At 48.5% G+C, this 21,674-nt stretch overlaps 2 protein-coding genes across 2 annotated transcripts; one reads left to right on the top strand and one right to left on the bottom strand.

The window, feature by feature from the left end:
- The first annotated feature begins 158 nt into the window (after window positions 1-158).
- On the top strand, window positions 159-10,304 carry LOC124058692 (protein IWS1 homolog). Its single transcript, XM_046388161.1, has 15 exons — window positions 159-399; window positions 1,592-1,674; window positions 2,032-2,704; window positions 2,839-2,904; window positions 3,489-3,699; window positions 3,911-3,968; window positions 4,059-4,171; window positions 4,278-4,428; window positions 4,514-4,596; window positions 5,408-5,537; window positions 5,613-5,730; window positions 5,823-5,934; window positions 7,467-7,523; window positions 7,616-7,727; window positions 9,243-10,304. The coding sequence occupies exons 1-15, from the start codon at window positions 357-359 to the stop codon at window positions 9,366-9,368; spliced, it is 2,136 nt and encodes a 711-aa protein (XP_046244117.1). The 5' UTR covers window positions 159-356; the 3' UTR covers window positions 9,369-10,304.
- A 10-nt stretch (window positions 10,305-10,314) lies between these two features.
- ostn (osteocrin) lies at window positions 10,315-17,105 on the bottom strand. Its single transcript, XM_046388318.1, has 5 exons — window positions 16,906-17,105; window positions 14,805-14,897; window positions 13,177-13,403; window positions 12,780-12,924; window positions 10,315-12,679 (listed from the first exon to the last, which is right to left on the bottom strand). Exons 1-4 carry the CDS (start codon window positions 16,981-16,983, stop codon window positions 12,837-12,839), a joined length of 486 nt encoding a protein of 161 aa, XP_046244274.1. The 5' UTR covers window positions 16,984-17,105; the 3' UTR covers window positions 10,315-12,679; window positions 12,780-12,836.
- Between the last annotated feature and the right edge of the window lie 4,569 nt (window positions 17,106-21,674).

Below are 21,674 nucleotides of genomic sequence, written 5' to 3' on the forward strand. Positions count from 1 at the left end.
TTCAAAAAAGTAGGTTACATTTGTATGTTAATACTGTACAGACAGAATATATATTCAAATCAACAGATTAAATAATTTCTACCTTTCACACTGATTATTGCCGTTGTGTATTGTTATATTATCTTTATTTAAAAAATGTCTACGTCATTGCGAGCGACTGCTAATAGGCGCATGCGCGCATGACGGGGGTTGCACCATTTTGGATCTCAGGGCTACTGTAGCTAGCTGTTGCAGTTAGCTTTCACAACACACCATTACTTTAATCGGATTTATTTTTCCCGCTTTGATATTAAAGTTGAGTAAGCAGAAACCCGGTCGGTGTTCAGCTCTGAATCTGATCTCCATTCGTCTGGGAGATGGACGGAGAAGAGGACGACTTCATGTCCGGAAACCACTCCGGTATCAGACTGCTCTGCTTTGTTTCCTGTTTAGCTAACTAGCAAGCTAACTCCCCGATTTACAATCAAACATTAGTAGCTGCACAGTTTCTTATTTCTCTTTATAAAAGCAACACCAACGCATTCTGTCTTTATAAAATGTGAATAGGGTTCCGTTGGATGTACTCTGGAAACCAGTTATCATTAGCCGGTTAGCAGACCCGTATTATAGGGCTAACTGAAGTCCACATTTTGCTAAAAGAGATTCATACTTTTTTCATATTCTTTTTCGGAAGCCAAATCGAAGTGAGAGTCAAAATCATTTCATCGAACTCGTTTAACAGACGCACAGCATTCACGAAGAGTCCTTGTTAAATACATAAATTGAAATATTTAGCTGAAAGTGGAAGGTAGCTGATGGAAACCGAACTGCACTGATAACTTCCTGAATGAGAGGCAGTAGCTGATCGGGTCCAGTGTTTCTGTCTAACATGGAAAGCATCTCAAGGTGTTTGTGCATAGCCTGAAACCTAAAGAGCAATCTGGTTAATTGGGCTTATTTGTGGAAGAGGAAAATCCACTGTGAATGTGAACAGAGATGAACAAAGAGTTTAACAATGGAGACCTTCAAGCTGGCGAGTTTAAGAATGAAAACATTAAAAGTGAACTGGTTAGAATCTGCTCTGAACATCAGTAGTATTTTTCACGCGCAGGTCGTGTTGTGTTGGAAACTCGTTTACAATCACAGCATCACTCAGAAATGCAGCAGGTGGATGAACATGTCAGTGAACAACAGGGACGGGACATTCAGGGACTGGATCAGCTGCTGTCCACATGTTACAGACAAAACGGTCAAAATTCCCCAAAAGGAAAAGAAAAAAAAAAACTTAAACACAGAACATATTCATCCAGTGACAGCAGGACTTAGGATTTAGTTTATTTCAGATGAGTTTCTTTCTTGTATGAAAGCCTGTAATCACCTTGAGTCCACAATAACAAGACCACATCTCAGAGCTGCTTTAGCTGTCACAATCAGGTTTCTGCAGGTCCTCCTGGTGTCTCCAGGTCCTCCATTCTCAGCGCTCCTCTCTCCCATCATGTCTCAACTCTAGAGGCGATAACCAGGAGAGCTTTGTTTCACATCAACACTCAGGTTTTTTGTGTGTAACACGAAGATGCTGAGGTGGGATTCTGACCTGCTGTGTGTTCTGCAGATGACGGAGGCGGCACTCCGGTTCAGGATGAGCACGGCGGGTCGGACGGCGAGGAGATGAGGAGCGACAGACATGAATCTGAGGTCAGACTGAGGCGGCAGCTCTGCATGTCGTCTTCATGTGTGTCAGAATTAGGATACTTTTCAGTCAGGATGTACAGAGTTTCATCACTGAAGGTCAGGACCCCCAAAAGTCAGGTTGGAGGTTGGAGGTCAAAGGTCCTCACAGAACACACGACTTTATGCACTAATTCTGACAAAATGTCACACAAATGTCTGACGGGTGGCAGATGTAACGAGCTTATTACAAACCAACTGCTGTTCAGCCACTTTGGCTCAGAGCTGCAGGCCCGTTTCTGATTGGTCAGACAAAATGTCTGTGAGCAACTTAGATGGAAGTTTCTGTCTGTCACGCTAACCCGCAGCTGTTTGTCCCCACAGGACGAGCGCAGCAACGATGAAGACGCCACCAACGGCGTGGAGACCAGCGGGGCGGCCAGCGGCTCTGACAATGAGGATCACCGAGGGGCTGACAGCGACTCGGAGCCCGATGCCTCGGGGACTCGCCACAATGATGACAAAAGTGACTCGGAGGCGGAGGCTCCTCGGCCTGCCGACAGCGACGACGACTCTCCTGTCAAACGCAGGATGAGCGGATCGGATAACGAGGAGGAGTCGTCGCCTGTCAAACACGCAGCTTCGGATAACGAAGAAGAGGGAGGGTCGTCTCCTGCCAAACGAAGGGGAAGCAGCTCGGAGCTGGAGGAGGGGGAGGAGAGGCCCAAAGTGGCCACACACAGCGACTCGGAGAACGAGGATGCCAAACCCGCGGCGTCCCCCAGCCGGCGGTCCAACGCAGGCAGTGACTCTGACACAGAGACGCCCGCCAGGCGTAAGACAGCACAGGTGGACTCGGAGGAGGAGGAGGAGAAGCAGCAGGAGGAGGCAGAGGGTGGAGCAGAAGGAGGGAAGTGGAAGGCTGTGATGCAGTCTGACAGTGAGGAGGAGGGGGAAGAAAGGAGGAGGAAGGCTGCAGCTGGAAGTGATGGAGAGCAGCACCAGGAGGAGGAGCGAGAGCAGAGAGATGACAGCGATGATGAAGAGGAGAAGCCAGGTACTGACCTTAGACCAGCTCGACGTGAACGTCAGCGGCTTCCTGTGATGACGCGAACCGAAACCTGATGCTTTGCTTGTTGAAGCTGTCGTTCCATTGGCTCAGTGTGTGTCCTGTTCTGTGTGTGTTTGCAGTGAAGAGGAAGAAGGCCATCCTGTCAGACAGCGAGGACGACGAAGAAGAGAAGGCAGACAAACCAGGTAAGATCACCGACAAGCTGCCTGTGTTGCTGCCTATGCAGGATCCGATTGGCTGTATGGACACCTGCAGTTTTCTTTCTTAGGATGGCGATGGATTGAACTGCCCTCCCGTGTCTTTGACTGGATGGTATTTGTTACCTCCATTGGTTGGGTTGTTATTTTTAGACATGAAGACTGATGATTGGTTAGCGCTGGGACAAACATATCATGGTAAGCCAATCGGGGCGGAGTTGGGCGGGTCGTTCTGTCGCCAACGTATCAGAAGGGATACCGAAGAGCAAATTAAGTGTAATGAAGCAGTTTTCAGATTGAAGCAAACCTGATGATTCCTGTATGCTTTGTTCGTGTCCTCCATCGCTCCTCTCAAGGTTTATTATGATATAAATACTTGGATAAGTTTAAGATGGCTGAGCTGCTGCAGAGTTGACACATCATGTGTGTTCACATCCTGAGCTGTTGGAGTTTTCATTGAAGGTGGAAATTCATGGCAGTCAGTCAGCAGCTGAGGAGAGCTGGAATAAAAACAAACCAAACGTACTTTGGTCTCGCTCCGTGCGTCAGTCTCGTGTCCGTCTTCTCCTCAGCGGTGAAGAGGAGTCGGGCGGTTTCCGATGACGAGAACTCGGACAGCGACGGGGGGTCGACGGGCCCCGACAAGAGCCTGGCCGCCAAACTGAGAGAGCTCGGCTCGGACAGCGGCAGCGAGGAGGACGAGAGGTCAAAGGCCACGGCAGGGAAGAAGGACGAGAAGGCGCTGTTCGGCAGCGACTCCGACTCCGGAGACGACGAAGAGGAGTAAGTGACTTTGGGTTAAACCAGCATGTCTGTCGTCACAGCTTACACTTTCAGTATGTTGGCTGGAGGGACCCCAGGACACACACGGAGACACACACACCCACACACACACACTTTAAGACAGGAGTCCCTTATTAGTTAACACCTGATTCAAGTGCCTTTATCCACTAGCTGCTGCTGCTGTGACCTTTGACCTCTGTCACTCTTCCAGGAAAATGATCGCAGACATCTTCGGAGAGTCTGGAGACGAGGAGGAGGAGGAGTTCACTGTGAGTAAAGACTGTGTGTGTTTGCTGTGAATCAGTGTGTGTTTGACCACTTCGCACCACAGACGAACTGTGTCTGTCCGCCGCCTGCAGGGCTTCAACCAGGAGGACCTGGAGGGGGACAAGAAGCAGTCGAAGGACGAGAGGCAGCAGCATGCGGAGGAGGACTCCGACTCCGACGACGGTGTCCACCGCGGCGGCCAGGAGTGAGCAGCACCACCCACACGTCTTCACGGAGAAACAGCACTGTGTGTTTCTGTTGCTGTGAGGTTGTGATTTCAATGCACTGTGTGTGTGTGTGTGTGTGTTCAGCACCAGCTTCATGTCTGACTTTGACATCATGCTCGCTCGGAGGAAAGCTATGAACAGCAAGAGGAGACGTCACCGTGACGGAGGGACGTTCATCAGCGACGCCGATGACGTGGTCAGCGCCATGATCACCAAGATGAACGAGGCCGCCGAGGTCTGCCCGTCACAGTAAAAGCCTCTCTGAGTGTTGTCGCTGCTCTTCCTGTTCCTGTGACACCGACTGTGTGTTTGTTCCACAGGAGGATCGAACTCTGAACAGCCACAAGAAGCCCGCGCTGAAGAAACTCACTCTGCTGCCGCAGGTCGTCATGCACCTGAAGAAGTAAGGAGGCCTGCGTTCATGTTGTTGTTGTCTTCTTAAACGGTTAAAACAAAGCCCATCCTGACACGCTGGAGCACACGGTGACGACCTGCCCAGAAATTCACTTACTGTAAAGTGAGCCCACGAAAAGCACATGTAGATTCTCACATTTAAGATCCCGAACAGTCGGACACCTGACAGCCCGTCTGTTGTGTCTGATGGACACTCGTGGCGACTCGTCACCTCCTGCAGGCCAGTCAGTGCGCTGCAGTCAGACTGGGAGTCCGGTGCTTTGACGGTGGGTCCGCTGACTGACCTGAATGGGTGGACTCTGAGTTACAGACTTTGTGTCGTTGCCACGGGTTGGAAGCTGATTTCGGGCTTCCTTCCTGTGGTGAGTAACGTTCGATGTGTTGGCGCCAGCTGATGTGCTAATTATTTCCAGTCTGTGAAATGTCAGCGTTTCCTGAAGCTCAAACTTACTTCTTCACATCCCAAAAGAGTTTTAGTTAATTACACTCAAGACAAAAGCCGAAACTCTGAACTGTTTCTGCTTTTTCACAATTAATCGATTGTTAAAGTGGTTGATGTTTTAGTTCAGTAGTTAAATTTTCTGTTAATTCTTGTTTGAGCTGACAGTCAGACGATGAAACAAACTGCTAACTGAGATGAATCAATTATTCTGTTTCAGAAACATTTAATGAACCATTTTCACTGCGACAGTATTTCCCCGTGTTGACAGAAAGATAAATAAATCCCAGTGATGTCATCGTGTGATGTCATGACACAACATGTAGTGGAGCTGTGGTTTGAGGTGCTGCTTGTCCCTCAGACAGGACTTGAAGGAGACGTTCATTGACAGCGGCGTGATGACGGCCATTAAAGAGTGGATCAGTCCTCTTCCAGATAAATCCCTTCCCGCCCTGAGAATCAGAGAGGAGCTGCTCAGGATCCTACAGGAAGTGAGTACGAGTGCGAGCGTCCGTTTCCCGATTGGGGTCGAGTTCGGTGTTTTACCGTGTGTTTCCTCCCTGCAGCTGCCCACTGTGAGTCAGGAGACCCTGAAGCACAGCGGGATCGGACGGGCCGTCATGTTTCTGTACAAACATCCCAAAGAGTCTCGATCCAACAAAGACCTGGCGCTCAAGCTCATCAGTAAGGACCTCTGTGTGTCCACCGCAGCCCTGAACCCACTGATCGCAGCACTAAGTGTCAGCTAAGAGCCTGAATCTTTGTCTCGTGTCCAGATGAGTGGTCCAGGCCGATCTTCGGACTGACGTCCAACTACAAGGGGATGACGAGAGAGGAGCGTCAGCAGAGAGACCTGGACCAGCAGATGCCTCAGAGACGACGACTGAGGTACCGACATGAGCTCAAACAGACGTGTTCTGTTTGGATCAGACTGTCTGTTGTCGTTGTTGTTGTTTGATTGGACCTCGCTCAGCTGGACGTTTGGTCGCCAGGTGGAGAATGAAAATGAGATAAGCTAACGGTAATCCGCGGGAGCCTGACTCCATCTGATCCTTTGTGTCTCCGAGGGTTCTGCGCATCAGGATGGTTTTGTTGTCATCCACGTCATGTGCTGCGTCACAAACATCTTCATCCAAAGACGCCCTTTAACTTCTCGCCGACGTCCGTTCTTGTGTCATTGTTTTCATTCTGTCCCTCATCACATGTTCTGTTTTCCCTCCAGCCTTTCTCATCCTGCTGTTTCTTTTAAGCTGCTTTTCTTCTTTCATTCCTCCTCATCAATCCGTTTCCCCACTCCCCCCCTCCTCCTCCCCCAGTCAGCCGCAGAAGGTGGAGAGGGCGGAGGAACCCGACGTCTTCTCTCCACCAATCAGGTTCAGTCACAGAATTGCATGGTTGCACGGCAGATCCTGCCTCTAGGCCGAGTTCTGGCGAATCGAGTCCAAATACAGACGTGATCCTCTGACTCGCCACGCCGTCATTCACGGCTGGCGTTTGGACTCAAAAGTCGCGGCTTGTGTGTTTGGTGTTAACTGCATCATTTACATGCTCTGCTCTGATTGGTCAGTTGTCTTCAGTAAGGTTCAGCAGATGTGTTTAAAAATACATAAATATAGAGTATAAATAAAACCAGCTGGATTTTAAGACCAAACCTGTTCATACTGAATTTTACCACTAGGTGTCACCAGTGATTCACACTGAGTGGAGCGTATTGAGAGCTCACGAGTGAGAGTGTAGCAGATCTGTTTTTATTTTCATATCAAACATTCAGCTGAACTTTTCTTCTTCTGAAGTTCAACATCAAAATGATAAATAAAATCAGACTTCAGTCTAGTGCAACTTGAGAAAATATCAAAATGTTGTCTTCTAACAAATAGGCCTCAGTTAATAACTGCGTAATAGTTTGGTGTCGTCGCCACACGTTGCTGGTGTAGGCTACGTTTGTTTCGTGGGTTCTTTTAAAATCAAACGGCCTTGAGCTCCTGCACCGGACGCGTTCGGACAAACTGGGAACCGAACCGACCACAACCAGCAACCAGAAGCGCTGGAATCGGAGTGTGTAAAACGTCAGAGAGAGACCACATCCACGGGCGTCGTTCTGTGTGAAAGTGACTCAACGTAATGAAGCAGAAGCACTTTGACTTGCACGAGTGCGCTGGACGAGTCCCTCTTTGTTTCCGCCTGCTGATCAGACCAGAGGTGGTAACACGGGGGGAAGGGGGTCCGCTGAGGTGTCAGGTGTTTCCTGAAACGCTGACTAACTGCTGTGAGGTGGAGAGTGCTAATAATAGCATGGAGGCTCAGCTGATCGAGTTTCTGCTGCACATCACATCAGCAGACTGCGGATCAACTGCTGAGCTCAAACTGTGTTCACTTCCTGTTAACAACAAGCCAAAATGTCTGTCTCCCTCCCTGTGTAGTTCGGGAGGCCAGACGCCTCGCAGGGACCTGGAGAAACAGCTGACTGGGGAAGAAAAGTAAGTTGGACCTCAGGTTTACAGAGTGACACAAACAGAACACCTCTTCTAGTTCCAGGTCCACTATAATCACACACCACCTCCTCCTGCAGAGCTCTGCGACCCGGTGACCCCGGGTTCTGCGCCAGGGCTCGGGTGCCGATGCCCTCCAACAAAGACTACGTCGTACGACCCAAGTGGAACGTAGAGATGGAGTCCAACAGGGTGAGTACCTGGGATGGGTGGAGGTGATGCTGTCCTTCTCAGTCATGGAGTCTCCATGTCAGTAGAAGGCTTAAAGGATGACGTGAGCCCTTCTCACCTGTGAACACCTGACAGTGGAGTTTATAATCCTGACTCAGGTCAGAGCTGCAGGTTTACCTCCACTGAGGTGCATCCAGGTGGGAACATGTGAGAACAAATGAGAAGACGGATGCTTGAAATAATAATCCCTAAAATAATATTAAATAAATACATCCTCACTGCTCTCTTTTTGTTTAAGAACAATTCACATAAGAAAATTCCTCTGACCACACTAGAGGGCAGTAAAGAGCTGTTAGTTATACAGTTAGGAGAATTAAGTTATTATTGATCACATTTTCTGCTAAGCCTGATAATTTATGTAAGACATGGTTCAGGTTTGTTATATAAAGATGTAGTCGGTGTAATGGCACTGTGACACCACATGGTGGCAGCCTACACTGAGGGAGCAACACCTAGTGAACATGTTGAGATGATCTTAATGACTGGTCACCTCCTGTCGAAGTCTGATTCTTGTATGGAAGGCTGTCTGCACAGGAAGTGAGGTTATTAGCCGAGCTGTGATTGGTCCCCTGTAGAGCGCCTATAAGAAAGGCATCAGCCTGCTGGAGAAGCACAAGCGTCGCTTTGCCGAGCAGAGGAAAATGAAACGTCCGCAGGGAGCTGTCAAGATCAGCATAGAGGGCAACAGGATGCCCCTGTAGTTCCTGCTGTTGACCTGCAGGGGGCAGTAAGTCCTTCTGCATGGTGTGACGGTGATGGTCCAACTGTATGAGGGGTCTGCAAAGAGTTTCCCCCAGAGAAGACTTCTGCTCTCTGCACAGAGTGGAGCATCTGTCTGTGGGGAACCATCTTTGTGAGACTCCTCCGTGACCCAACACTGAGCTAACGTTTCCTCCCCGCCTCCTCGAAGCTGACCAATCAGCTCCAGTCAGCGTGCTTTTTAGCCTGCAGACGTTTGCTGCTGGTTTTGTTTGCCTGCTGACTGGAGGACTGATGACCTTGTTGAGTTCGGCTGTGGTACTAATGTTCATTGGTACGCGGGTTGCTTACTGATGAGAAGCAGTGGGCGCGCTCACGTGTCGATTAACCCAAACCGTGGTGAGTATTTCTGAGTTTTGGGAGGTTGGTGAAGCTGCCTGTCATCTCTGAGGGTTTGGACTTTGCCCTGCATGACTCTGCAGAAGTGAAGTGTGCTACAGAGTGATGAAACACGGCCTAAAAACCCCCTGCTCTTCTTCACATCCCACATGTGGTGTAACGTGGATTCTGTGGTACCTCAGGCGACCCCCCTCCTCTCTCTCCTGTTTCCTGTCCGTCTTTCTGAGCCGTCCTGTCTAAACGAAGGCTAAAAGCTCCCAACAAATCAGAACTGCAGCAGTGCTTCAGTGTTTCATCACTCTCTGAAAAGGCAGTTCAGTCAGGCAGTCCTGAACCTCTAGCTTCCCTTTTAATTCAGTGTTCTGTTTGTCCCTGCAGGGTCCCATGAAGAAAGGCTTGTCCCGCGTTGACAAACAGATGCGTAGATTTGCAGACATCCGTCGCCTGACGAAGCCCGGCCACGCTGTTAAAATCAGCGTGGAAGGAAACCGGATGCCGCTCTGATTTTAACCTCCATAGGATTTACTCAGTTGTTTTCTTTTTAATGCATTGCTCCTGAACAATCCCACGGTTCTCCTGCCCTGCCCTCCCTCCTCAGGTCCAGATCTCCAGATCTGCCTTACAGAAGGGCTGAGGTCACCTCCACTTCAGTCACAATGTGAATATCTGCTGTAAGCGATCTGAAATGACAGGAACTTGTCTGGTCTTTGTCCAGAAATGATCAAATCTTCCCCAGAATGATCCTTAGAGCAAAAAGTAAATGTTATTAATGTAACCGGTCAGCTTTGTTAATCTTATCGGCTAACATTAACTGATGTTAGCAAACAGCTACGTGAATTTTAGCTCCAAACCAGCTGGATCCTTGAAGTCGAGCCAACTGAGTTAGCGAACACATTAGCTTCAGGTCCTGACCATGAAGGACAGTTTCACACGTTAACACTGTTGTCAGTAAACAACTGATGCTGAATTTGCCAAATAAGGAGTGGAGTGGGTCCACTGTGGAAATCACATGTACCAAACCAGATAAATCACAGGAAGTTACTTTTTGACCCTGTTGGTTTAGACAGAAATCAGACGTAGCTCGACTGAGGATCATTTTGGTGACCGTTTGAGTTTTCCCATTAAGTCCCCCGTCCCCCTTTTGTTTCTGATCGTGAAGGTGTTTTGCTAATAGGCTGCCCAGACCTCCTCCTCGGTCCACTTTGTCCCCTCTCTGCTCCCGTAGCAGCTGTACAGGAGTCTAATTGTGTGCAGGGCTGAGTTCACACAGGCAGCACAGGGATTCTGTTGGATCCCCATCAGATCCTGGTGCCGGATCTGGTTCAGAGTTGGTGTGTTGACTCTGTGTGTGTGTGTGTGTGTGTGTGTGTGTCGGCTCGTCTGTCTGCACTGTTGTGGATCACATGATTCTTTTCTTAATAAAGACTCAACAGAAACTCACCTCGGCTCTCTGAACTCCTGTGTGATGACAAAACGACTTTTGCGATCTTTTACTCTTTATTGTGCAGTTAAACGTGAGGCAGTAAGAAGCGTTTAAAAACAGAAGCAGTGGAGCAGGACTGGACGTGGACAGGAACGAGGCCACCTCAGACCGTGGCGAGGAAGCGCCTCCTCTGCACCGGCAGGTCGTTCTGGACTCGGTCCGACTGTAAATCAGTTAAGGTTCACGTCGTGCAGTGAAACTGCTGGTGCAGCACTCAAACCAGCTGATAGCGGCTGGTTTTAAAGGCTGCTGACAGGAAGTCGTTTATTTTTGAGAGGCAACACAAGCTGTGGTGGACAACTGGAGTCTGATGCTCTTATTAAAGGAGCATTCTGATGTTTTTGGTTTTTGCTCCCTTTCCATTAATATCCAATGAAACCTTTCTAACAGGAAAACCTGTTGAGTTGATGCACATGCATCTGTACTGCGATGTCAAAAGAATCTATCCAGGAATAGTTCAGCAAATTAGGCTTCCTGTCGGAGAGTGAGATGTTTCAGGCTCGTCTCTGCTGCAGTTAGCTTAGCTTAGCACAAAGACTGGAGGGCAGAGATGCAGCGTGTTGATCTGCGCCACACTAGCGGTCTCCCCCTGTGTCCACTCTTTATGCTAAGCTAGGCTAACTGCAGCCTCACTCCAGATTTGTGTTCAACATGCTGACTCAGCAGTTTAATGAAGCCATTAAATTAAAACATCTGCTTCTCTGAAAGGACGTGAAGAAGCTTCTTTCCCCTCGAGACGCACTTCCTTTGAAACAGACTCAAACGACTGGGAGTTGAAGTTCCTTCACACTGACCTCAACGCTGAGCTGATGGTGGTCACGGTTCTCATGTATTTACGTTGTAAATGTACCAATGCTGTCCTCCTGCATACAGACATGTCCCCCCTGTCTCCCGTGTCCCCCGTGTCCTGGTGCAGTGGAAACGCCTCGCCATGCCGTCCTACCATGAACAGACCTGCTTCAGAAAGTCGTGTCACATGATCAGTTTTAAGTGTCGAGGCGTCAGAGGCCTCCAGTCACAGGAGGGGAGTGATGGTGCGTTCAGGTGATGCCGAAAGTCAGCTTTCAGGATGTCTGTGCCTGCAGGCAGACGTGGATTGCACTGAAAGAAAAAAAATGTTCATCTAAACTCAGCTTTTTGAGATGAGACCTGTAGAGGAACTGCTGAACCCAGACTGATCCGGTTCAGCGTCTGTCAGGAAGTTAAATGTGAGTTTAAAGATCTCTCTGTGGATTATGTGCCGCTAAAGGCTGACGACGTGATGATTGGAGGTTTGGTCGTGAGAAAACTGCTAACATAATCGGTCACTAACATGGCTGCGTTAGTTTCATAATCGATTAATGTGACTTTGGTTTTCACAATCAATCACTGAAAACAAATGAGAAAAATACTCCATCCGTGTTTCTCAGACCCAAAGATTTCTTCTTTTGTCCTGCCTACAATCCAAAACCCAAAGACTCTTCGTTTACTGTCAGAACTGTCAAAGAAAAGCAGCAAATCCTGACATTCGACAAGAACCAGCAAATATCTGACATTTCTAATTGAAAATTGACTGAAACAATGAATTGATTATCAAAACAGATGGCGACTGACATCTCTGAGCTTCTTCCTGTTTGTTGTTTATTCTGCTGACATTTTCATTTCAGTCATTGCAGTAACTGAGAAAAGCTCCGCTGCTGGCTCGCCTCGCTGGTGGTTTGAGTTCTGATTTAAAGCAGGAGCCGCCTGAGCCAAGAAACAAGTCAAAAACTTTAGAAATCTGACCTGACTTTCATGGCTTGACTTGTTTTGATGCTACCGACTCCATTCATTCTGTTATTTCCCAGTTATGGGACTAATAAAGGCTTATCTTATTATCTTATCTTATTCAGTGGGTGGAACACAATCCATTCATTTTCTGAAAAACATTTTATATGTGACAGATTTAAAGTCAAAACCTGCTGTTTATTCAGGACTGAAATGTGTTCATATCGACCCTGACTGGGAATCCTGTGAAGTCAAACTCTGACTTTCTGCCGCACTGTTTCACTGTTTGTCTTTTGTTTCAGTCATTTGAGTTGAGTGGAGGATTTTAAAGGTTCTGAATGTGACTACAATCTGACTGACTGTCTGCTGGTCTGGACGTGAAACCTGATCTGATCTATGATCCTGTCCCGGCGGGTGAAAATTATGCCAAGCAGCACCTGAAAGCACCATCATGAAACATTCAAGGCTGTGTGGGGTCAGGGTGTGGGCGTGTCCAGGTGAAGTGAAAGTGGATGATTGACAGGCGTGGCTCAGCAGGTGACAGGCGGCTGGTGATTGGCTGTTTCATGCATCCGTGGTGAGTCCTCTAAAGAGAGACAAAGTCTTCAGTGACGCGTCCAAAGTATTGTAAGGTTTGTTTCACTGTTTTTGAGTCCATTAATGGACATGAGAGAGCAGTACCATACCTGTCCAGAGGAGGGCGTGTCGAGTAGAGTTGGGCTGTCAGGTGGAGGGGGCGTGGTCTATCCTCGACTGTTTGGTAGACGACTCATTCCAATCCTGTCGATGGGAGGTGGATTGACGCGTCGCCGTGGCAACTCGACTAGCTTGCTACAAACACAAAAAGGTGAAGATGGTGACATCATGGCCGAAGTGCTGATGGGCTGCTGAGACTACAACAACCACAGGTGATGTTTTAAGGCTACCAGCTCAACATTTGTTCTTTCATTTAATGTTTTTCTACCGCGATCACTTCTGTTCCCCGTCCCAACTATGTTTTTCAGTCACGTTTTGAGGTGCTCCTTTTGCCGGAGCTGCGAACAGAACTCCTGTTCCCGGGTTGTTAAGGTCCTGTCGTCCTACCTCTTGTTTGTTCCCTGTTTGGTTTCCATGGAGCTGACCGACAGGCGGTCCAGCGGGGCGTTGTTGCCAGGGAAACTCCTCCTCCTCTTTGGCTCCATGACGTCATTCTCCATCCTCCTCAGGTCGTCCAGTCGGAGCAGCTTCGCCGTTAGCTCCTCCCCTGCCTTCGCTGCTCCGGGACGAGGCCGAAATGCCTGTAAAGACCTCGACATGGACTGGACTACATGCTGGAAAACAAGGTCAGGACGGGATAAGGATATGTACCGAAAGATGGAGTTTTATCACCTCTCACAATTAAGTTTGTGCTCAACATGAAACAAACTGGGCTTTGTCTGTGTACTGAAACACACCTGGGCTAGGTCTGTGTACTGAAACACATCTGGCATAGGTCTGTGTACTGAAACACACCTGGGCTAGGTCTGTGTACTGAAACACACCTAGGCTAGGTCTTTGTACTGAAACACACCTGGGCTAGGTCTATGTACTGAAATTTAAGAATGTTGGGATAAGTCTAAGCACTGACAAGCAGGATCGGTCTATGACCAGAAATATGTTTGTCAGGATGTGTTTATACACTGAAAAGTGTCGTGGTTGAGTCAGCCGCTCACAGGCGAGGATGGATTGAGGTTCATCACTTTGGAACACCTGACTGTATAAAGGATGTTACTACATGGGAGGTCAGGTCACCTTCACACGTGATCTCACATGTTTACGTTAAACTTTATTACTAACCATTTGGATGATTTGGGGAAACAGTGAGAAACTGGACTCAAACCTCATGGGGACGTTTGTTTGGATGGCAGAAAAAGTGGATGAAATGAACGTAGGAAATGTGAAATGTGGTGTATGAAAACCAGGTGAGCGTCCACGCACACGACGTGAACTTATTGTGTCATAACAACTTGTTGTGAACACGACGAATCGCAGCCCCTCGAGTCCGTCAGCTGCACTGATGCTCAGCAAACCGGCTGACGCTGCACATTCAGGAAGCTCTGCTGTAACGCGAGCCGGCGCACACGAGGGAGCCTCCGGACAGAAAACACTGACCTCCGCCCTGCGCCGCGCCTCCACCTCCTCGGCTGTTTTCATACGTCAGGGCTCCATGTCGCGAGTCCCCCCTCTTACATCACGACCCTGACGGTGAGCAGTTTGTGACTTCCTGTGCGCCTGCGGCCTCCGATGACGTCACGTCTTCAGATGTCGTCCAGACTAAACACAAAGCGGCCTGGGGCTCGTCTCCGTCGGAGCTCGCAGCTTCCTGTTGGCCTTCGCTCTGATGTGACTTCATCTGATACGAGCTCAGGGGCCCCTGAAGGAGGGGCCGCTTGTTTTGGCCCTCAGGCTGGTTTTGACAGACACAATCTGATCTGCTGCTCCGCCATCTGACCTGCAGGCCCTCAGGGATGTGGTGCAGGAGAAGACCATCAAATGGAAATACTCAAGTGGAGTAAAAGTACCTTGGAACTGCTCTTAGGTACTTGGGTAAATGTACTTTCCAGCACTGGTTTTCAGATTTGAAAAATGGTTCAGAGCAAGAAAACTTATTTCATTTAGAAGTTTATACTTTAACTCTGTGGAGTTACTGAGAGGCCCCGTGTGTGTGTGTGTGTGTGTGTGTGTGTTCTCACCTGAGCAGGCTGGACTCTGAAGCTGCTGACACTGCAGTGGAGCAGCGTGATGGACAGCACGCAGGAGACAAGCAAACAGCCACAAAGCTGCATCTACAACAAACAACAACAACAACAACAACTCGTCTCGTGAGTGGAGTTACAGAACGACACTCTGAATGTTCCCTCACTCATAAAAAGCCTCCCATGTGACGCAGCACCACTGCTTGTTTGTTCTGAAGCTAAATATACAGGATATAGACAAAACTATCCAGACACCCCTCTCTGTGGGGCCGTTCCTCAGGGCCCCTGACTTCCAGTGAAGGGAAATCTTAATGCTTCAGCATACCAAGACATTTTGGACAATGCTATGCTTCCAGCTTTGTGGCAACAGTTTGTTGAAGGCCCTTTTCTATTCCAGCATGACTGTGCCCCAGTGCACAAAGCAAAGCTCCATAAAGACATGGTTGGATGAGTTTGGTGTGGAAGAACTTGACTGGCCCACACAGAGCCCTGACCTCAACCCCATCCAACACCTTTGGGATGAACTGGAACGGAGATTGTGAGCCAGGCCTTTTGGTCCAACATCAGTGTGTGACCTCACAAATGCTCTACTGCATGAATGGGCACAAATTCCCACAGAAACACTCCAACATGTTGTGGAAAGCCTTCACAGAAGAGTGGAAGCTGTTAGAGCTGCAAAGCTGTCTGTGGGTTTAGAATGCAATCTGATGGTGTCCCAATACTTTTGTCTATATGCTGTGTATCATCAACTTTCCCAGCTTCACCTGAACACAGCAGATTCTTCATTAAAAGGTCAGAGGTCACACAACACATCACCGTGTACTGGGTTGTGTACAAAAACTCAATGGACTGCAGTTTATGCTAAATAATGCAAACGTCCACCAAAGTCATCACAACACCCATCATTTAGTCGGTGCAGCGGTGACTGAGGGGTCGAGTTCCCCCAAAACCAAGATGATCAGAAAAATGAAAACTTGAACATGCATCAGCATCTTTGGGGGAAAAAATTTACTTTTTTATTCATTTATTTATTTGAGTTTTTAGTTTGTCACTTCTGCTGACATGGAGGGGGAGGGGCTTATGAGCTGTACTGCAGCCAGCCACCAGGGGGCGTTCAGAGGATTGGGCTTCACTTCTGGGGAGCTCTAATGTCCAGCTTTACACAGTCATGTCACATCCCATCAGTCCATCGAAAGTCCAATCCTGACAGTTTGAATATGAACTGTTTTGAGTTGTTTTACAGTCGTCCTCCACGAGTTGGCCTGACACACACACACACACACACACACACACACACACACACACACAGCGGGACACTTTTAGCCCAGCTGAAAGTGTATTGTCCAGCAACATCGGCTAATTTTAGCATTTTCCATCCCTGCAAATAAATGTCTTTTGACTGTCACATGCACACTCACTGATGCACACACTCCTGCATTCCCCTGACACACACACACACACACACACACACACACACAAGGTGAACTACTATTCACACCACTGCTGATGCTGACGTACTGCAGCTCTCATTCATGCACGTGTGTGGACACACACACTCTGCAAATTCTTCCATTCACAAAAATACACTGTGTTTCCTCGCTGCAGTCCAGCAGCGGGCTGGACGTCCTACCCTGTTCACCGGCACCTGAACACAACATTTTTACACTCGATTCCAGGAGAGTTCGGTTTCATGATGAGCCTGTTGGTTTACACATTTCTAAGTCAAAATGACACAAACACCTGTTCACCTGCTCACCTGTTCAGCACTTCCATCTACTTCACTGACTTTAGAAATCTAAAGCTCTCCTGCCTGCATGATAACCTGCAGCACATTTCATCAGCAGCTCAAAGAGAGATTTGAACTCAGCCAGGAAAACAAAACAGACGAGGAAGAAGCAGACTGTGACACCTGCAGTGAAAACATGAAGTTACCTGACTGAAACAGGAAGTTTAAATTCACATCAAAAGTTTGGACATTTAGAGATTAAAACTTCTCGCTCTCACCTGTCTGAACCTGTGCATCACACACTCACACACACTCACACACTCACACTCACACACACACTCACACACACACACTCTCTCTCTCTCTCTGTACCTTCGGTCTGCAGTTGGATCTCTGAGGAGTGTGTGTCCTGCTGTGTCGTCTCTTCTCTCTGTTTCTGTGTCTTCTCATCAGGTTTTATAGCTGCTGCCCAGGAATCTCCTGTCCAATCAGCAGCTTCCGCTGCCTTGACATCACTTCCTGGGCTTTTCCACTGGATGTGACATTTCATCATCAGGGTCATTACCTGTTAATGAAACCTCGTGGGAGCAATCACACCTCACCTCCCCCTCCTTCCACTCCTCCTCGGCACCCCTTCTCTCCTTCCTTCCTTCCTTTCTTCCTTCCTCGCTTCCTCCCTCGTCTCCTCTCCTTCCTACAAGTCAGTTTTTAAAATCAGCACATTCACATCCATTGTACCCTGCAGAGTCCTGAACATCTGTGCCTCTTTAAATTCAGATGTTTCTGCTGATCCACGGCTGTTTCCACAGTTGGAAAAACATCCGAGCCAATCAGAGCTTTGTGGGCGGGACTAAGAGCATCGTCTTCCTGTGCCAGAGACAGAAAAAACGCCTTTCATCCCCTTGACAAAGAACCCAACACGAGAAACAAAATGGACGTTCAGTCTGAAAGGAGAAGGAAGTCGTCTGAAACAAAGATGGCGTCAGGAGGGCAGGCACCGAATGTCACCGTGATGTGATGGCTTCAGGTCAGTTCTCCATCTTGTTGTTAAATCTGCACTTAAAGTGACGAGTCTCATCCGAGTAAAATGTGTCTTCACCGAGTAGCCGAATGAAAGTCAGACAGAAAAGATCAAATATGTTGATCTGAAGCTCAGTATTGATGCCCTTCTGGAAACAGATTTCTAATCAATAATACTAACTTCTAATCAGCCTATATCAATTTTGGGTTTAAATCAACTACTTCCTGTTCGTCCTGCCCCTTTCGAGTAGGTACAGGTGAACTCGCTCATCCCCACTGGCCTCCTTAAATATCCAAACTCCTTTGTACGAGGAGCGAACTCGTCATCCTCACGTCGTACCGACCTGTTGGCGGGAAGACGACATCACGTCTGTGTTGACGGAAAGTTTCTTCTCGTGGGGTTTCACCGGGGATTACGCTGAAACTTACGCTGAAACTTACGCTGTGCTGAAGGCCTGGTTGGGTCGAGGCGAGTTTTGCATTAAGAAGAGGGTTCTGTTGCCGCAGAATCTGCCCAGTTTGTTGGTTGGTTAAAGTGGTCTCGGACAGCAGCGTCCTGATTGGCGGTTGTCTCGTCCAGCTGTCACAACATGGCCGACCTCTTCACCGTGTCCTGAAAATGTGGCTGTGATGCAGATGAAACGCACCAGCTGACACGTCTGCTGTCGAGCTCAGAGACGAGCTTCAGCAGCCGTCCAGCAGGCCATCGGCCACAGCAGAAGGTCCGCTGACTCGAGGACCTGCGGTGTTTCCCAGCACACGTCCTGATGCAGTTAGGCTCACATCTTTCAGCCCACTTTGGCCCACTTTGGCCCAGGTTAACACATCCAGCACAGGATAGTTCATCTTGATGAGTTTCTGTCCGGCGTTCAAGTCTGAGTTGGAGGAGGTTTTTTGTCTTTGTGTTGCTGTTGCCATGGTCGACGTCCCCCCTGGGGCCAGACGACCTCCCGTCCATCCCTCCCTTCAGCCTTCATTCCGTTCACTCAGGACGGACGATTGGGTCATTGAGAAAACACACTTGGGTTAATAATAGTAATAACAGCGCAGCTAACACGCTAATAATGACGGAAAAAACCCTGCGGTCTTCTCACCCTTTAATTAGCGACAATCTTTCCTGCTCGAAATGATGTCACGTTACTCCCCTGACCTCCCCCACCTCGCCTCACCTCACTCCTCTCCCACCCTGTTGCTACAGCAGAGGACATGGACTTTAATGCAGCTAAGCGGAGTCTGGAAATCCTGCAGCTCCTGCAGCCTGCACGCATCTGCACAACAATGAAGAGAGCGAATACGTGAACATGAATTTATAAATGAGCTTTGGTGTTTTACCAGGCAACAGAGACGCTCGTCCAGTTTGTCCAGTTAATTCCCACAAACTTCGCTCTCCAGTGTAACCGTGTGACCTGGTAAGACAACTTCCTCATGTACCACCACAGTAAAAGTACTACACTCTACACAGTGAAGTGTTGTACTGCTGAGAGCAGCTCAGCTCTGCGGTTACACTCGAATCAGGGGGTTAAACTCACATGACCTGCCATTAAGGTGAGACAGAAGTAGGACTACAGGTGACTCATGACTTTGGCTTTGAATTCAGACCAGCATCCTCCATAACATCACAGTGACAACACCGTCACCCATAGCAACGGCTACGGACAGGACATGTGGAGCCAACGTGGCCGACCAAACGTTCTGCCAAAGCACCATCGCAGGCAACGTTTGATTCCTGGAAAAAAGAAAAACTGGCTCGCCAGCCATTAGCACAAGGTGTCCAGCAGCAGCAGTTAGCAGGTAGCCCCGTGAGGCCTGGACTGGCCAACTGAGGGAAAACCGTCAAATATTATTGTTAAGCAGGGACACGATGTGACTGAAAACAGTTAAAAGCTAAACTGATGGCTTTAACAGCGTTTGAGGAAGGTGCTTGGTGGGTTTTGATGTTCTTCCCTCCTTTATGGTTGATCAAAGAGCAGTAAAGGAGAAGTTACTGCTCAGAGAGGAGAAGAAAGTGTTGCTCGTCGGTTTCCCTGCAGGCTCTGACCCGTAAACCCTCCGGTCCCGGTCCTTCCAGTCCTGCTGACTCTGCAGTGATGATCTAAAGCTCCGGCTGGCGACCGCACCTGATGATTCTCACAGGTCAGATGACTCACATGTTGTGAGTGAAGCTTCTCTCGGACTCCCCTGGATGTCCCCCGCCGTCCCCCGCCGTCCGCCGTCTCTCGCCTCCAGCTTTCCCGGTTCCTTTGTTTACTCTGAAAACTGAGACTTCACGCCCTGTGCTTCACATCTCATTGGTCAACACAACGCCTTGCTGGACTGTTTTGGTTTAGGCTCTCATAGCCTCGTTTTCAGCCACGGCAGGAAGCTGTTTTAAAGAGAACAAAACAAAACAAAACAAACAAAAGCCTGTAAAAACCACTTTGTGCAGAGTCGACACACATCAGGGCTGGGAAACGTGGCCGTCCTATCGTGACCGGTCGACGGAAGGTCGTGCTGTTCGTTCGTTTGTTAACTCAGAACAGATTCAGATTAATAAAAGTCAAACCAATAGATAATGATGCTTCGTGATGGATTAAGATTAGGACTTTACTGATCTCTGGGTGAAGCTCACAATGAACTCCACTTTGCATGTTGTTGCAGTATTTGACTTGGGTGAGCAGGCGTGACCTCCCGTGAGAAGTGAGGAACGAAAAATAAGATTATATTTTATAGTGAAAATATTCTCTTGTTTCACTTTCAACTGCATAAATGACTTTCCTGATTGACAGATAGCTTTATGTGTGGCTAAGTTAACTAGTTTTTGTTAGCTCTGTTAGCTCAGTTAGCCCTCTTAGCTTAGTTAGCTCCGTTAGCCCTGTTAGCTCAGTTAGCTTAGTCAGCCCTGCTAGCTCAGTTAGCTCAGTTAGCCCTGCTAGCTCAGTAAGCCCTGTTAGCCCTGTTAGCTCCATTAGCTCCGTTAGCCCTGTTAGCTCAGTTAGCCATGCAGCCAGCTGACCGCCTGAAGGGAGAAAGAGTAAAAATGTCAGACTGACTTTTAGTTGTGATTGAAAACTGGCCCAAAATCACAAAATAATATCAAGTCTTCAATAAGTTTGGGGCTGCAGAGGTACAAGTTGACGACCCCACCTCCTCCGACTGATGTCCCCATCCAAATGACCAACACAGCGGAGCTTGTTATTGGTTATCAAACTCTCTCTTTCAAAACAAATGAATCCTGTCCGACAGTCCTAATAAAATGCAACCAGAGTGAGAAGAAGCCCGCTGACTGTGTTCATGTGTTAGTTGTCATTTCATAGTTTGATGGACTGAGTCTCTGGGTTGATTCCTTCTCCTGCTGCACGCTGCTGAAGTGACCCTGAACGCCTCATCCGGTTTGACTCTCTGCTCTTCAGCCTTCACAGCCTTCCGAGCTGATGTGGTCGACAGACGGAAACAAACATAATGAGGTCTCGGCAGACGGAGGAGCGCTTGTTTTGTGTGTCTGTGATAATGAAGGCTGCTGGATGCTGGACAGGCTGATGGAAAAGGACACATTTATTTAGCACATACGCACAGTGGAGGTGGTGCTGGTGCTGGTGTCGGGTGGTGGGGTTCCCAGTTTCCTCGCTCCTCCATTTAAATGTTTCAGTGCTGACTTCCTGGTTGTGACCGGGAGTCGACCCGTCCCACACACCAACACAACCCAAACCTGTGAAATCCATCAGCAGCTGCCTGAGACTGCGCTGACTAAAGGGTCATTTCACCCAACACTGTTTCCCCAGAAATGTCTCATTTTCTTCACAAACGTTCATATTTGAGACACAGTGACGAAACTGAAAGGAACAAGCAATCGGACGAGCAGACACCAGTGTGAATGAATAAGTCCTCTAGCGCCACCCTCAGGACAAACATTACATTTTTATGTCCGTTGGTCAGAAGACATGAGTCACCAGGACTGTTCTCTAATGCTGAGGGTGGGGTTAACACTGTGGTAACATTACACTGGTTTACCTCATGGGGGCGCTAAAGCGTTTCTGCACTCTGGACCATATTTTATGTGTGGAGCTCTCAATGTGCCGAGGATTACAGGATGTTTTGCTGCTGCTCTCAGCTGCTTCACATCACACACATTATCCTCATTTCCC

Source organism: Scatophagus argus, chromosome 5 (assembly GCF_020382885.2).
Source record: "Scatophagus argus isolate fScaArg1 chromosome 5, fScaArg1.pri, whole genome shotgun sequence".
NCBI lineage: Eukaryota > Metazoa > Chordata > Actinopteri > Scatophagidae > Scatophagus > Scatophagus argus.